The sequence below is a fragment of the Mauremys reevesii genome, linkage group 3, assembly GCF_016161935.1.
Source record: "Mauremys reevesii isolate NIE-2019 linkage group 3, ASM1616193v1, whole genome shotgun sequence".
Classification (NCBI taxonomy): domain Eukaryota; kingdom Metazoa; phylum Chordata; order Testudines; family Geoemydidae; genus Mauremys; species Mauremys reevesii.
This window is the reverse complement of record NC_052625.1, coordinates 56,242,813-56,258,506: the sequence shown is the minus strand read 5'-3', so window position 1 is coordinate 56,258,506 and position 15,694 is coordinate 56,242,813. Positions and strand designations below refer to the sequence as shown.

Here is a 15,694-nt window from a genome sequence, read left to right as displayed (position 1 = left end):
ACAAAAATCCTTTCTCACTGCAAGCTAAACAACAAAAGAAAATAGTTTTCTCCACGTTGGAATTCACACATTGTTTGTTTTTCTTTAGCAATCTACATTTGGGGCCCACATGGAAAAAGTGCCGCATGCCAACAGAGTGAACATAAAAATATTTTCCAGAAGCGCCAAATAAGCATAGAAGGGACTAGATTCTGGCTTCATTTCTACCTGTGTAAATCCAGAGGAACTCCATCAATGTCAACAGAGTTCTGGATTTACCGCAGTGTAAATGAGACCAGGAGCTGAATTATACATACATCCTGAGGTATCAATTTATCACCAGATTTTTTTCCCCTTCTTTTTACACAGATTTGTATGTGCCCAGCTGCCCAACCCAGTTCTAGAAAGCATCAGTGTGATCGATACTCCGGGGATCCTTTCAGGAGAGAAGCAAAGAATTAGCCGAGGTAAGGGCTAGGCCATCTTCTGGCTTGGAGACACAAATAGAGACCAGTATTCAGAGTTTCTTTTCAAACTATTAAAACTCAAGAGGTAGGTAACCATAATGGGAGTCTTCAGAGTTACCTTATGGTCATATTGATCTAATATTGGACTTAGTGTGCAGTATCCTATACGGTACCGGAAATAGTCCCAGAATGGGCTGCCAGCAGGGACTGAATTAATTGCATCTCACCCAAGCAGAGATGGGAGAACCTATACAAATGGAATAAGCATTGACCTGGAACCTAAGCTGAACTTTTCTGCGGCTTGAGAAGGTCTGGTCGCCTGGTAATTTCCTCACCATTTTTTAAAATTTTATTTAATTTTCTGCACTGCAGGTTCTGGGTGGGCATTCAGCAGGAGTGCGGGCTGTAACTGACAGGTGTCTGACCTGACTCAAAGCAGAGAGTGGCAAGAGAGCAATGCGGTTTAGTGGTATTCAGGACTCTTTAGTGCTAACCCCAGCTCTGCCTCTCTACCCCTTGGTATGTGCTCTTGGGGGAATCATTTAGGACAGAAATGTCAAAAGTGTCCACTCATTTTGGGTGTCTCCATTTCTGGGAGCCCAGCTTGAGACATGCAGATGCCTCATCTTAGGCACCCAAAAATTGTTGGCCATAACATCTCGGAATCTGTTTTTTCATCTGTCAAGTGGGATTGGTGACACTTGCATTTCCTGAGATTATGGTGATACAGCAGTTCATGTCTGCAGAGTGTCTTGATGACAGAAAGCGCTATGCAGGCACTAGGATGAATAACCTAGTAAGCAATACCGACAACCCCAAACACAGGTCTGAAAAAATAAATGTTTGTGAAAGTCATGTTTTAATGCTTGCTAATTAAATCGCAATGCAGGTCTTGCTAATCCCTCTCCCTCACCTTAATGCATGCCCTTCCCCTAATGTTTCTGATGCCCTGAATGCCTTTTCTAGTATTACACTCGTCTCCATCCCATCAATAGGGCTTTTCTTGTGCATTTCACTTTCTCTTGTCATTGAGTAACCAACTCTGCACGAACAAGGTTTAATGCTTTTTGCTGACACCCAGCAGCAAGTTCTCAGTTGAAAAACCAACAGAGGTATAAGATACACAGACAATATCCTGTAGCAAAATGGACCGGTGTTTTCTGCAATCTCTGCTGTAAATTTCCCCACTGCTTTTCTGTGTGCCTCTGAGGGTGTGTTTATGCTGCAATCAGAGACGTGACTGCAGTATTGTGGATATTTCCAAGCTAGCTTGGATCTATCTAGCTTGAATAATGACAGCAGTAAAACCATGACAGTGCAGGCTGTACCACCCCACCCAGGAGCCTGTGTATGTACTCGAGTAGCTAGCCCATGCTGCCCAGGATTATCGGCGCTAGCTAGGGTACAGCTAGCATGGGTTACTCCGATTGCAGAGTACCCTGTGTCCTATTCCCCCATCTTAGCTATGGCAGGCAGCATAATGGGAGCTCTCTTGCTTGGAGCGTTGTGTGAGTTGTTCACACAGTACCCGTTTGCAGATTACAGGCTGGAGGACTGCTTCAGCACATGGGACCCAGTTCTTCCCTTGACTCTATTGACTCTAATGGAGTCAGGTGGTGATGGATTGGGCCTGTGACTTGAAGTAAAAAATCAAGGGTACTGCTCCAGTTGCATCTTGGATCACCAACAACCGCCTGCCACACAGTTTGTGTAAGGAAGAACGTGGCCATCTGCTGCTGTTTGAGCAGCTAATTGTCCCACACACCAAAGCCCTTTCTACACTAAAATCGTAACCAAGTCAAGGGAAGCAGTGACAGCGTGGTTGTCCCCTGACCACCACCCAATCAAAGGGTACGGTGTAGAAGAGACCTAATGTTCCCATAACTGAATTAAAATACAGGACCGTCTGAGGCTTCAGCCAAATTATGGGTATATGGCTGGGTTGCGTCTACATTCATCTTGTAGCACGTTGTACAATGACCTGGCTAGGGTTGTAGGACTAGATCCTCCACTAGTGTAAATAAGTGTAGCTCTGTTGAAATCAATGCCATTATGGTGACTTGCACCACCAAAGGATCTGCTTTACAGCACAGAAAGGGTCTAAAGGGTGTGACGCATGAGGGAAGAGGCTGCCCACAGGAAAAAACTTTTTCACTAGGAGGGCACTGGAATGGGTTACCTAGGGAGGTGGTGGAATCTCCTTCCTTAGAGGTTTTTAAGGTCAGGCTTGACAAAGCCCTGGCTGGGATGATTTAATTGGGAATTGGTCCTGCTTTGAGTAGGGGGTTGGACTAGATGACCTCCTGAGGTCCCTTCCAACGCTGATATTCTGTGATGCACAGCACTTCTCAAGGAAGCCATCTTTGAAAAGGGGAATTTTAACTCCCAAGTATGATGGAGAAGAAACAAGAAGAGGTGGGGAGGCTGGCCCCACCCACCTGGCTAGCCAGTTGCTCTCATTGGCAAGCTGGTGTCAGAGGCAGGTGGAGTAGCAGTGTAGGTTTCTGGAAAGAGAATGGGAAAGTGCCAGGAATTGCTGACATAGCAAAATGCTTTCCCCACACTCACTGAGATTTCACTTGGGCACCTATTTGAGACAAATGTCTGGCAGATGTTTCCCAGTGGAGACCTTGAAGTGTCTTAGCTGGGACATCGAAATAGCTAGGAGCAGGGAAGGAATGGCTTTCGTTCGGGGAGCTCGCTTGTAATGACTATGAAGCCTTGCTTTCCTCACCCCAGCATACCTGTGGTGTAGGATCCTGAAGGGGCAGCTTCCATGGATCCAATATTTGAAAACTATTTGAAGGGGAAAATAAGGCTGATAATAAAGGTGGTGAAATACGTAGGATGCAGCTGATTTATTTCTCCCCTTGAATGAACTAAACCAGCATTTTATTTTTAAAAAAAAACCCTTAAAGCTAGGGGCTCTTCTTCCAGCTAGTAACATCAAGCTGGCATCTATAGATCTCCTTCTCCCACTGATGCAGAGCGGGCATTATGGGAAAACGGAGAACAGAACTACACTAGGAGACTCCTGCATGCTGTGTTGAAGGGGTTTAACCCACAGGGGCCTGGCGTGTTTCCACTAGTCCTCAGAAAAGAAGCATAGAAATAATCCCTGTCCCAGTGGTTCAGGGAGTCTTGGGTGCCGCAGGGACACACTGGTTCAAGGCAGAATCAGTTCACGTTGGGGTCTGCGTGGCCCAGGGGACTGAGAGTGAGGTATGGAGCCTCTTACTAATTTGAACCCAGCGAAGGGTCACATTGACCAAAACTCACTGCTGTCTTCTAGGCTACTGAACAGCCACTGTCAAATGTGTGTGGGGGGGGGGTCACAGTCCATTTCCAGTAGGCAGGTGACCCCTCAGAACACCAGCACACGTTAGCACTAACTGCCCCCTTGCTGACACTCTCAGTAGAGAGAGCCTGGAGATTAGGCACCTCACCCACTCCTAGGGGTGGTCCCTCCCAAGCAGGGATGAGGCATGCATGAGTGCAGTATCACAGCCCACGCTGCAGCTGTGCTATGGGTAAACAGAAAGGAAGAGCATTGGCTTGGAGCTAGGTGCTAACATTACCAGTGGTCACCCTACCAAAAGAAAGTCCTGAGGGTCTTTGAGATTCTGGATGTAGGAACAGTCAGGCGCAGGACGCTGAGGAGCTGAAGGCCCATACTCTCTGTCAGTGCAAAGGTCCGGGGCGTCTAAGTGTGCAGTAAGAACTCCATCACTCATGCTGCCAAGCAGAACAGGGCCAGAGTCAGAAGGCTGAGTGCCATAGGGAAATTACACAGCAGGAGGTAGATGGCTGTGAAATCAGGAATGGCGTGGAACTTTGCCGATGCGCTGCCCGTAGCAATCTGCCCTGTTCCACTCCTGGAGCACAGCACGCTCCTTGCCTAGGGATCACTAGGGTCAATGCTGCTGTGCTTCAGGGGTGGAGCTACCTCACTGGGAGGTAAAAGGTGGCTTGATTTAAAGGACCTGAGGGAAGTGTTGCCTGGAAGCCACAGCACAGGGCATCCCTTCACTGTTCGGGACTCGTCTGGGCATGAGAAGAGTGGTCATTTGTTCTCTCTTTCCCTTGCTGAGATGGGTGTCGGTGTCCACGTTTAAAGCGTTTGTCATTATCTAGCTCTGTCTCTCACTCCGTTTCCTTCCCCTTTCTTTTATTTCCTCCAGCTCAAGAGGAGGGCTATAGCAGTCTGCGTAGATGCCTGTATGGAGGTATTCGTACCAAAGCAGCGGTCGCTTTGTAGGCTTGGCCGCTTTGATCATTTGATAATAATACTGAATACTTTGTCTCTTCAAAGCATTGTTCAGATATTGCGTAACTAATCCTCACCACGCTCCTGGGAGGGGAGTTTTATGCGCACCTGTAAAATGTGAATAACTGTGACACAAGGTGGGAGGGTGCAGCTTGTGCCATGTCACACAACGACTTGGTAACAGAGTAGGGACCGGGAGTCAGAGGCTTCTGCCTCCTTGCCCCTATGTGCAAATCACTAGGCCATGCTGCCTCTGTTTATTTTGCAGCGATGCCCTGCATGAGCTGTAAACTGCACCACACTCCTAAATAAGCCAATAATCCTCTGATAACAATTACTCATCCTCTGCTATAGCGGCGCAGCACTGGAGGGCTAAGCATTGCACACTTTGCTAACCAATGATTGACAGCTTCACACTGGCCTAAAGATAGCCCTCGGCTAAGCAAATGGAATTCCACTGAATGCAGTGGTGTTCTGGCTGGGCTGTATTGGGCTCCTGGTTGAGGTAAGGTTTGAATAGACATCCAGAAATCTGAGTGCTTGTTTGAACTAAATCTTCTCCTAGTGAAAATCCTTTAAGCCAGTCTGCTTTTCTTCCCCCACTAGCGGCTGAGTGTGAGGCCTGGTCTCCGCTTGGGGGGAAGGGGGAGAGGGTGTGATCGATCTAAGTTACGCAACTTCAGCTATGTGAATAACGTAGCTGAAGTCAATGTACTTAGATCTACTCTCCGCAGTGTCTTCACTGCGGTGAGTCGACGGCTGATGCTCCCCTGTCAACTCCGCCTGCGCCTCTCACTCTGGTGGAGTACCCCGGAGTCGACGGGAGAGCGCTCCGCAGTCGATTTATCGCCTCTAGACTAGAGGCGATAAATCCCCCCCCGCCCCCTTCCGCTGGAACGATCGCTGCCCGTCCATCCTGTGGGTAATGTAGACAAGCCCTGAGAGCCTAGCCTGGAGATAAAGGATGAGAGCTGGTAAATTGGCTTTAGGTTTCATTTCCAACACATGCATTTAGCCACGTCCATTTTTACTGGCTCAAGTCCAGCCCAGGGATCTGCACAGCCAAGGAAATGTATATTCTAGCCCAGATGTCTCTCTTATGAAGAATAAGCATCAGTGATGAGAAATTCAGGGCAAAGTCATTCTTTTTAGAAGCAAGTCTGTCCATGAGAGTCATGCATTTTCATGGTACAGTGTAAAGTTGAAATCAATAGCAATCTTATGTGACTACAGAACCCACCGATAGGTTCTGCCTGTAATGGCTGTGCTTGGAGCAGAAAGGAGAGAAGCCAGAGGGCTTTTCACCTCCTATCCTGCATGAAAAATTAAGTTAAATGGACACTATCAACATGGAACTAATTTTACAAAAAGTTTCTTTACCATTATGATACAAAACTACTCAAGATAGTTAAGACCCAGGTGGACTGCAAAGAGCTACAAAAGGATCTCTCAAAACTGGGTGATTGGGCAACAAAATGGCAGATTAAATTTAATGTTGATAAATGCAAAGTAATGCACAATGGAAAACATAATCCCAACTACACATATAAAATGATGGGGTCTAAATTAGCTGTTACCACTCAAGAAAGAGATCTTGGAGTCATTGTGATAGTTCTCTGAAAACATCCACTCAATGTGCAGCAGCAGTCACAAAAGCAGAATGCTGGGAATAATTAAGAAAGGGATAGATAATAGGACAGAAAATATCATATAGCCTCTATATAAATCCATGGTACGCCCACATCTTGAATACTGTGTGCAGATGTGGTCACCCCATCTCAAAAGAGATATATTGGAATTGGAAAAGGTTCAGAAAAGGGCAACAAAAATGATTAGGGGTATGGAACAGCTTCTGCATGAGGAGAGATTAATAAGACTGGGACTTTTCAGCTTGGAAAAGAAACTACTAAGGGAGGATATGATAGAGGTCTATAAAATAATGACTGGTATAGAGAAAGTAGATAAGGAAGTGTTGTTTAATCTTTTTCATATCACAAGAACTAGGGGTCACCGAATGAAATTAATAGGCAGCAGTTTTAAAACAAATAAAAAGAAATATTTCTTCACACAACGCACAGTCAACCTGTGGAACTCCTTGCCAGAGGATGTTGTGAAGGCATAATAGGATTCAATAAAGAACTAGATAAGTTCATGGGGGATAGGTCCATCAATGGCTATTAGCCAGGATGGGCAGGAATGGTGTCCCTAGCCTCTGTTTGCCAGAAGCTGGGAATGAGCGACAGAGTATGAATCACTTGATGATTACCTGTTCTGTTCATTCCCTCTAGGGCACCTGGCATTGGCCACTGTCGGAAGACAGGATACTGGGCTAGATGGACCCTTGGTCTGACCCAGTAGGGCTGTTCTTATGTTCTTATGTAATATCAAGAACAGTGTGATAACCAAAATTAAAAAGGGAAGAATTTTAAACCTGTGCCTAGTCTTCACCACACATGCTGTTTGCTTACATTTTGCATTTCATTCAACTCCCAGGATGAAACTATATTGGTCAATTTCAACTTCCTCATTCTCATCCATTAGCACAATGCTGTTACAGTATTTCCAGCTCTTGTAATATTATCACAATATTTGGTGTTTTACCAAATGCCTCTGCTCCTGGAGTCATATGATTACATGAAACTCAGGTTTCTTTTTAAAAAAGCAAGTTGTAACCATCCTGGTTGCAGAGAAATGCTTGAAAATGTGACACTAAAGGCTCAGAAACCAGAACAAATAAAAAGAACCCAATATTTATTTTTAATGTCTCATAATTTTTAAGCCAGACTCATGATTTTTTTCACGGCCTTACGCATGAATTTTGAGTGCTCAATGATGGAAATGCTGCAGTTGTGTTGTGTTTCCACCAACAGCGGAGAGGCAAATGTTGCATTTTTTAAATAAAGCAACATTTTAATTCCTAATAGGTTTCTGAGAGCTATTTTATTTTTATAACCATAGTGACTTAGAAAACATCTATAAGTGTCTCATTTATTAATCAGGGAATGTTCTACCATATTTATGAATCAGATTTGAAATCAATTCATAGTATTTAAGCAGATCACTTTTTCTTTCAATGCACTGAATAATGATTGATGGTGAAGGTATTTTGAAGTTGTCAGTAGCTGTGGCTGGATGAGTGAAGGTTCCTACTGCAGATGGTCATTAAGGGCTAGATTTTTCCAAGGCCTCAGCACTCTCAGTTGGGGCCAGATTTTCAGAAGTCAATATTCGTAAATGGGATCAGATTTTCAAAAGAGATCTGGCCACACGTGTCACGATAGGAGCTGCTGGATGCTGAGCGCTTTTGAAAATCTGGACCTTATTTATGTGCCTAAATGGGAAATTCGTTCTTCTGAAAATTTGGTCCCAGTTGTGGGTGCTGAGCACTAAAAATCTCACTTTGAACTCTTTTCAAAATGTGGTTCCAAGTACCAAGAAATGCTTAGTCTGGCTGGTACAAACGATGAGATAGAACACTTGAAGAAAGTAGCAATTATATTTTGTGTAGAAATAAACAGATTGTTGCCAGGAATGTGGGTTCGGTTTAGAAACATGAGAACTGGCTCATCTCCCCCAAGTTATACACCCATCTGACTCAAATGCTGTTGTTGAAATTATTCTTGATTTACCCTGTGAGAACAGAATCAGGCCCCTGGTCTCTTTTTAGCCCTGAAGCCACTATAATAAACACCTCAAAAGCAGAGATTGCTCTGTTCCATTCCAGATACTTGTTAATGTAAATGTTAGTGTTATAAAGTTCACGTTAACACATCATTCCTGACTGAGAAAGCAGTGAGACTTGCACTGCAGTGTGGTCACTTGTACCTTTGCTTTGGAAACATTTACATACCCAAGATGTGTGAGAGGTTTCCACTACCCAGGTTTTTTTTTCTTCTCTCTCTCTCTCTCTCTCTCTCTAACACACACACATCCACCCACCCGCCATTTTTCACGCACTGTTAGTGCTTTAAATTGCTAGCGCTGTGTTGGATTATTTCCTTAAACACAGGGAAGGGCGGAAGTATCATGATGAGCCCTGCTCTGAGAACGATGACATGTTACATTCATATAAGCCTTTTCATCCTGAAGAGTTCCTATGCACTGTACAAGTACATCTAGAGAGGGAGAGAGAAATATCTTTACCCATCACTGAAATGCAGCCACCTCTGTGGAGGAACAGAGCAGCTGTTTAAAACAATAGGTTAGGACAAGATGTGAAAAAGAATATAGGATCCATCATGTCTCCTTCTGTTTTCATCTTCCCTTTTGCCCTCCTGTTGCTGCTGCTCCCCCCAGCTCTAACTATACTCCTCACCCTGTCTTCTCCCCATAAATCCACTTATCCTCATCTCGAGAGGCATCTGCCCAAGCCTTGGCCCTCCTGCCCTCCTTCTCACCTTTGCACCTTTGTCTCCTCCCTTTCAGACTTCACCCCCATGCCTCCACCCTTTGTTCCAGCTGGAACAGCCACTCCACCTCAAAGATGATCACCACCCTCCATGACCTCCTCAGCTCTCCCTCCCTCACTCCTTCTCCTGGCTCCGGCTGAAACCTAGATTCCCATGTCCCTGCGGCTACTGTCTCCGCAGCATTTTTTGCACACTCCCTACCTTGGTTCATGACAAAGAGCCATGGCAAGGGCACAGGGCTCCTCCTGTTTCCACCTCTAGGCCCTTCCTCTTCCCCCTTCTCACTCCTTCTTCTCTGAAGAACTCTCCATCCAACTCTTCTCCATTTGCCCCTCCACGTAGCCATCACTTACACCCACCTGACTCCCTGCCCACTTCTCCAGCACAGCCTCTTGCCTCTCCTTCCGCTGCCCAGTTTCCTGCCCTCAACCCTGGTGGTTTCGGCTCCCAGGTTGATGTCCTGTCTGATCCATTAGATCCTGCCTCCTCACCACCTCATTTGATTTCAAACCCTAGATCATCTCTCTGACCAAAGTGGGTACTCACTTAATCTTCTCACTAAACTCTGATCACGTCGTGTGGCTGCTTCCTCTCCTGACCATCATCTCCGCTTCTTCAACAGTGCTCATGTGCCCCTCTCTGACTCTGCAACTGACTAACTGTGCAGCCTTGGGCAAGTCACTTAACCTTTCTGTCCCTCAGTGTTCACATCTGTAAACTGGGCACGATAAAACATCTCTCCCTTCCTGGGATGTTATGAGACTCAGTTCATTAATTTTTGGAAATGCATTGAAATCCTTGCTTTAGAGGTGCCAAGTATTATTATTATTTAGGACTGATCCCTCCTACCTGGTGACATCTGATAAGATCACAGGCTGAGGGGGATGCAATGAAGGGATTACTCCAAAGTAGGCTGATGGAAACAGGCGTATGTTGCCTGGTAGGAACTCATTTGGCATTAGCATGGGCAGTGCCAGTACAAAATGCAAAAGGGCCTAGACTAGTGCTGAAGACTGACCTACAGAGCAAACCCAGGTGTTCCCCAGAGCTGATATACTGTCACAGCAGTTGAGCCTATTAGTATTCAAGTCATGATACGCCCCACGGGTTTGTAGCCCAGTGTAGGATGCCCTTAGGTATCCAGGAGGAGCTTTTTGGCTCAGAACCAATCTCTCCATGGATGGAAGATGCAATCTCACTTCCTTATGGTTTTCATTGGTATAAATTCAGTGGCCAGATTCAAATTTGCAGGCAACACCAAAATCTGAGGTGTGCAGGGGTGGAAGTCACCAAAACACTGGTAGACGGAGCCAAACCGCTCAGGAAGCTGCACTGTTTAGCTCAGTGGAGGCTGCTGGCTACGAAAGGCAACTTGGGGTGAATAAATGGCTTGTCTATTTTATCCCCTCTTAGAGCTTAGTTACATGGGGAAATAAGATCAAGTGCCACAGAGAGTGTGTGGAGCTGGGGCTGGCCACGGAGGTGTTCACAACAGGACCTGTATCTTTTTAAATTTAGTCCGCTCTATGAAAAATCCCCTCCCCCCATCAGACTTGCCGATTTGAAATGCTTGTCAGTCCTGGAGCTGGGATAAATCCGTTGACTGCCTCTCAAGCTGGCAGAAGGAAACCTGTCCCATGAAGAAACATCTGATGGAAGCAAATAGTTTTCCTGTTTATCTTGTCTGCTTCCCCTTCCACTGTCGGGACTCATTTTCCATTCATGCTCGAGTCTTACGTAGCGGCAAGGGAATGTGATTTCAGCATTAGAGTAAATGCCTGGGGCAGGGCATCTGCTTATATCTCTTGCTACATTTTGCCAGTGAAGTCCCAGCAATCAGCACCACGAGACTCACGAACTCAAGCAGGCCATGGAAAGCCCAAAGGAATTACATTCTACTCAGCTGTGTTGCATTGCATTTGACACTCAAAGGAATTTATGAGCACAGCTCCTATTTGTGCCAAGCAGAGTGATAAATAGCCCTCTAGCGTGCACCAGTGCTGCATTCCAGTCCTCCCTGTAGTCATGTGCACTGACAGGCACAGCTAGACGCAGAAGGAAAATGCACACAGGTGGGGGGAGATTTTAAAAAAAATGACAAAAGAATTTAGAGAGGAGGAAAAGAGACGGGTGGGAAATCCTGCACTCTATAGCACAGGACGATCTGTGAAAAGGAAAAGGGGAGATGGGTATGTAACCAAGGCTGGCTGCGGAAATGACCGAGTTAATGCTATAGCTACTCCCTTCATTTGGGTCCTGACAAGGTCATTAAATGTCAGTAAACGTCATACACACACAAACTGCTGAAAAAATATTTCCACTGATAATCGACATTTACAGATAGGCAACATAAGAGAAATGTTGTTTGAGAACTTTAAATTAGAGTTTGATTTAAGGATATTTATATATTTGTATATTTTGACATGTGATGTTGGCAGTTTTTGTTTTACTAGTTAGAAAGCTTTAACTTTTTGAATCTCAGCATCTGTTATCATTAAATTATTGTCTGATACTCTCCTATAATTTCCTGCAACTATGAACATGGATAAAAATCTAAAAAAAAAAAAAGTTTAAAAGTAAACATTCATATTATCCCTCAAAATTGTATATATATATAAAAAAAATACAAACTGAATTTTGCCCCGGCTAAGTATTGTTAATATGGTGAAAGAAATACACCTCAGAGCAGGCAGGGTACAGGTTATAATTCTCCAGAACCCTGCAGCCTTCGTGGGTTACCTTGATGAAAAGTAATTAAGAGGCTAGACTTTCCTGTCATGTGACTGGATATACCAGTTTGCATTCTGAACATGGCAGTTTCTTCTGTGTGTGACTTTTAAGACTTGTCTGAGTGCTCCCCTATAGCCAGTCCAGAGGAGAGGACTATTGTCTGTAAAAGAAACTGTGCATGTCTTCGGTGAACCAGTGTTGGTCAGAATGAGGTGCGGGAAGAACATACCTTGGAGTCAGGGATATGGTGGAAGGGAGAGTGATGTCTCCAGTGCCTTTCTTATCTGGCTCCCACAGTGCTCTGCACAACCTGCAGCATGTTGCCTATTCTTTCTCAGCCTGTCAATGAATACGGCACCGCATTGCCTCTCTCGTCTCCCATGTGTCTCTCTGCTCTTCCTCCTCCCCCATTAGGTTATGACTTTGCAGCCGTGTTGGAGTGGTTTGCAGAGCGGGTCGACCGCATCATTCTCCTCTTCGATGCCCACAAGCTGGACATCTCGGACGAGTTCTCTGATGTCATCAAGGCGCTGAAGAACCACGAGGACAAGATGAGGGTGGTGCTCAACAAGGCTGACCAAATTGAGACCCAGCAGCTGATGCGCGTATATGGTGCCCTCATGTGGTCCCTGGGGAAGATCGTCAACACGCCCGAGGTGATCAGGGTCTATATCGGCTCCTTCTGGTCCCATCCGCTGCTGATCCCTGACAACCGCAAGCTGTTTGAGGCTGAGGAACAGGACCTGTTCAGGGATATTCAAAGCCTGCCCCGCAATGCAGCCCTGCGGAAGCTGAACGATCTCATCAAGCGGGCACGGCTGGCCAAGGTGGGTCTTGCCAGAGAAACTCAGCCTTGTAGAGTTTACGGTGGGGAGGATGAAGGAGAGGTCTTGGCTATTTCAGCTCACTGGGTCATAGCCATTGTCCATCATGTTGCACTGGGGGTGGGGAGGGGCACTGTGTATATGAAAAAACAAATGTCCTAGCAGCGACTAGCCCTTGTTGCTGTACCCAGAGGTACTGTTATAATAATGTGTGTGGGAGTAGGGTGAAGCAGAAGCAATCATATCAGGGAGGCTGTCAGCACAGGAAGTGGCAGGCGATGGACACCATCTCTTACAGTCTCTTTGCTTTAAAGTAGCAACTTTAAAATTCACCCCAGATCACCAGACTTAACAACACACACCGGCGCTTGGGCAGCTCTGGGCCTTTGGCTTCCAATTCTGAATAGCCTTAACAGAGCAAATCTGGCTCAGAGGAGACCCACGAGAACAATGCACACTGGAGAAGGAGATACAGTGCAATTCACTGAAACTGCTAAATCATACTGTGAGCTTAGTAGCACCCTGTGGAAGTGTCGCTCAAAGCAAGTGGTGGAAACCCCCTCACTGGAACTATTTGAACTGGGCCGAAGTAGCTCTTGAAAATATACGGTAGGTCACAGTCCTGCTCTGGCTGAAAAGAGGGACCAGGTGATACTTCAGGCTTTTGTATCCTATCTGGACCAGCATAACACACCATACTATTAGGGGAGGAAATAGAAGGATGGCCTCACCCAATACTGTAGGTCAGGTTAGCAATGGAGGCACTGGGACAGATTCTGCCCTTAGTCACATTGATATAAGTTGACATCAGTGGAATTAGTTTCTCTGGATCGGCAGAATCCTTGCACATAAGATATTCATTTTATGTATTCATATTAAAGTCGGCCACACAGAAAATATGAACCTTAAGATTAAACTCTAACTACCGTAGATCCAAAGTGCATGGTGTCTGTTAACCCAATTGGCATCACTAGCTGGAAGGATGCTTTGTCCTGAAGGGAGCTGTAAAATGAAACAAAACAATTCCCTGTGACAGGTGACTTTCAAACATCTCCCAGCATGCACAGTGTTCTTGTGTCAGACCAATCAGGGCACACAATTCAGAATGGTAAGTGTTGTGCGGTAGTGATAACCAGCAAGAGCAGGCAGAGAGGAAGAGCTCAGTGAAGGGGAAGGGAGAGAGGATAGGGTTTACTCCAAAGCTTGGATGCATGAGTACCATCTGCTGAAGATAATGCTCAGATGTACCCATTAATGCTCCTCTTGGTCTTCTTTCCCATCTCTTTCTTATGCCTGTCAGGTCCACGCCTACATCATTAGCTCCCTGAAGAAGGAAATGCCATCAGTGTTTGGTAAAGACAATAAGAAGAAGGAGCTCGTGAACAATTTGGGGGAGATTTATAGCCGCATCGAACGGGAGCATCAGATCTCACCAGGAGACTTCCCGAATCTCAGAAAGATGCAGGTAAGCGCTGGAATAACAAGGCCGGATAATTGACCAAGGCAAGAGCATTACAGCAGCTGTAGGGAGTCGGTCAGAAGCAACGCTGAACTGATGCTGTTACAAGTGTGTCAGGACTTTTGTAAGGCAGAAATGAAACCTGCGTTATGTCCAGGCTATATTTAGACATAGATATTTCAACAATGGCAGGTTAACGCCCTCACGAGAGGGAAGACTCCTTCACTTGAGTCTATGGCACAAACAGCTCTTACAGTGAGTTACTTAGCTCCTTCTGTCTTTTATTTCAGACCTCAGGCTTACAGCTTTCAGGACCAACCTGGCCTCACAAATACCACTGATGTAATATTTATAATATTCTGTATTCAAATAGGGGCTATTTTTTTGCTCTCTGCTCCCTTGCTTGTTTATTTCTGGCAAAGAAAGACTCCTGTAAAGAAAGAGGATGTGACAATTAAAGTATCCCTCTCTGTTTTTAAAAGGACAAGCAGGTTTTCTGTGCTACACATTTGGGGACTGTGCCAATGGCCATGTAAGTCAATGGGAGCCTTTCCACTGACTTCAGTGAGTGCTGGATCAGGACCTCATATAGTGTATGCAAACCATGTTGGAGATGTTCAAACCACTGACTGGCTTCAATCCAGGCTGCAGCCTGTTTCCAGCTGGAGGATCTAGTTCATTAGTTGCTAAGATGTGAATTTTATACTACTGTTAGGAGTAAATGGATGCTATTTAAGAAGGAAGTGGAGGCTGAAGGATAAAGATGTATGTCACTTAGCTTCTATCAGTAGAGGATGAACTAGTAACACTTGCTCTAAGCACTTTTACCTGGCTGTGAAAAGTCAGGCCAGTGGAGTTTGTCACATCAGATAAGTTCCAGGCCAGAACACAGGTGTAGAGAGTGACTGGTATCTGATGTTTCAGAGGAAAACAAGTATACACTCAGCCATTTGTACAATGCTGCACTTAAGGGGAACCTCCCCCACAACTCCTTATTCTCATGGGCAATCAATTTATGCCCTGAAGTACAAGGGGTAGAATGAAATTATAGCTCACGCCAGGCACGCCCTCAGTTTGCTCCTTAAGATAATGGAGAGGGGCACTCGTGCATTTTTAAAGGAAGGATTACTCCTGAAATGTCACAGTTGCTTCTAAAACTATTTGGATGTAGATTGAACTGTCTCTCCCCATCTATAAAACGGGGATAATAATCTTTACCAAGGGTTAAAGTTGAATGAAGCAGGAGTGAGAGCTTTTGCCACATCAGCCAGGAAGGAAGGGGTCTGTCTACCTACTGCATTAGCAGTACCAGCCCAGGGGACAAGAGAGCTCTCCCTTTGCTTTTGGCAAAGGAGGGTAGGGTGACCAGACAGCAAGTGTGAAAAATCGGGATGGGGATGTGGGGGTAATAGGAGCCTAAATAAGAAAAAGACCCAAAAATTGGGACTGTCCCTATAAAATCAGGACATCTGGTCACCCTAGTGGAGGGGGAGCCGTGTTCTCCCGTGGTCCCCCTTACTCAAGTCCTTGATCTTTACACACACCCCTTTATGAAAGTG

The 15,694-nt window shown here is 45.5% G+C and overlaps 1 protein-coding gene across 1 annotated transcript in view; it reads left to right on the top strand.

The window, feature by feature from the left end:
- EHD3 (EH domain containing 3) overlaps positions 1–15,694 on the top strand; it is a 35,525-nt gene that overhangs the window by 17,554 nt on the left and 2,277 nt on the right. Inside the window, exons 3-5 of the mRNA XM_039531795.1 lie at positions 349–446; positions 12,267–12,679; positions 13,977–14,141. Of these exons, the coding sequence (XP_039387729.1) occupies positions 349–446; positions 12,267–12,679; positions 13,977–14,141 (676 nt within the window). The remainder of the gene's footprint in view (positions 1–348; positions 447–12,266; positions 12,680–13,976; positions 14,142–15,694) is intronic.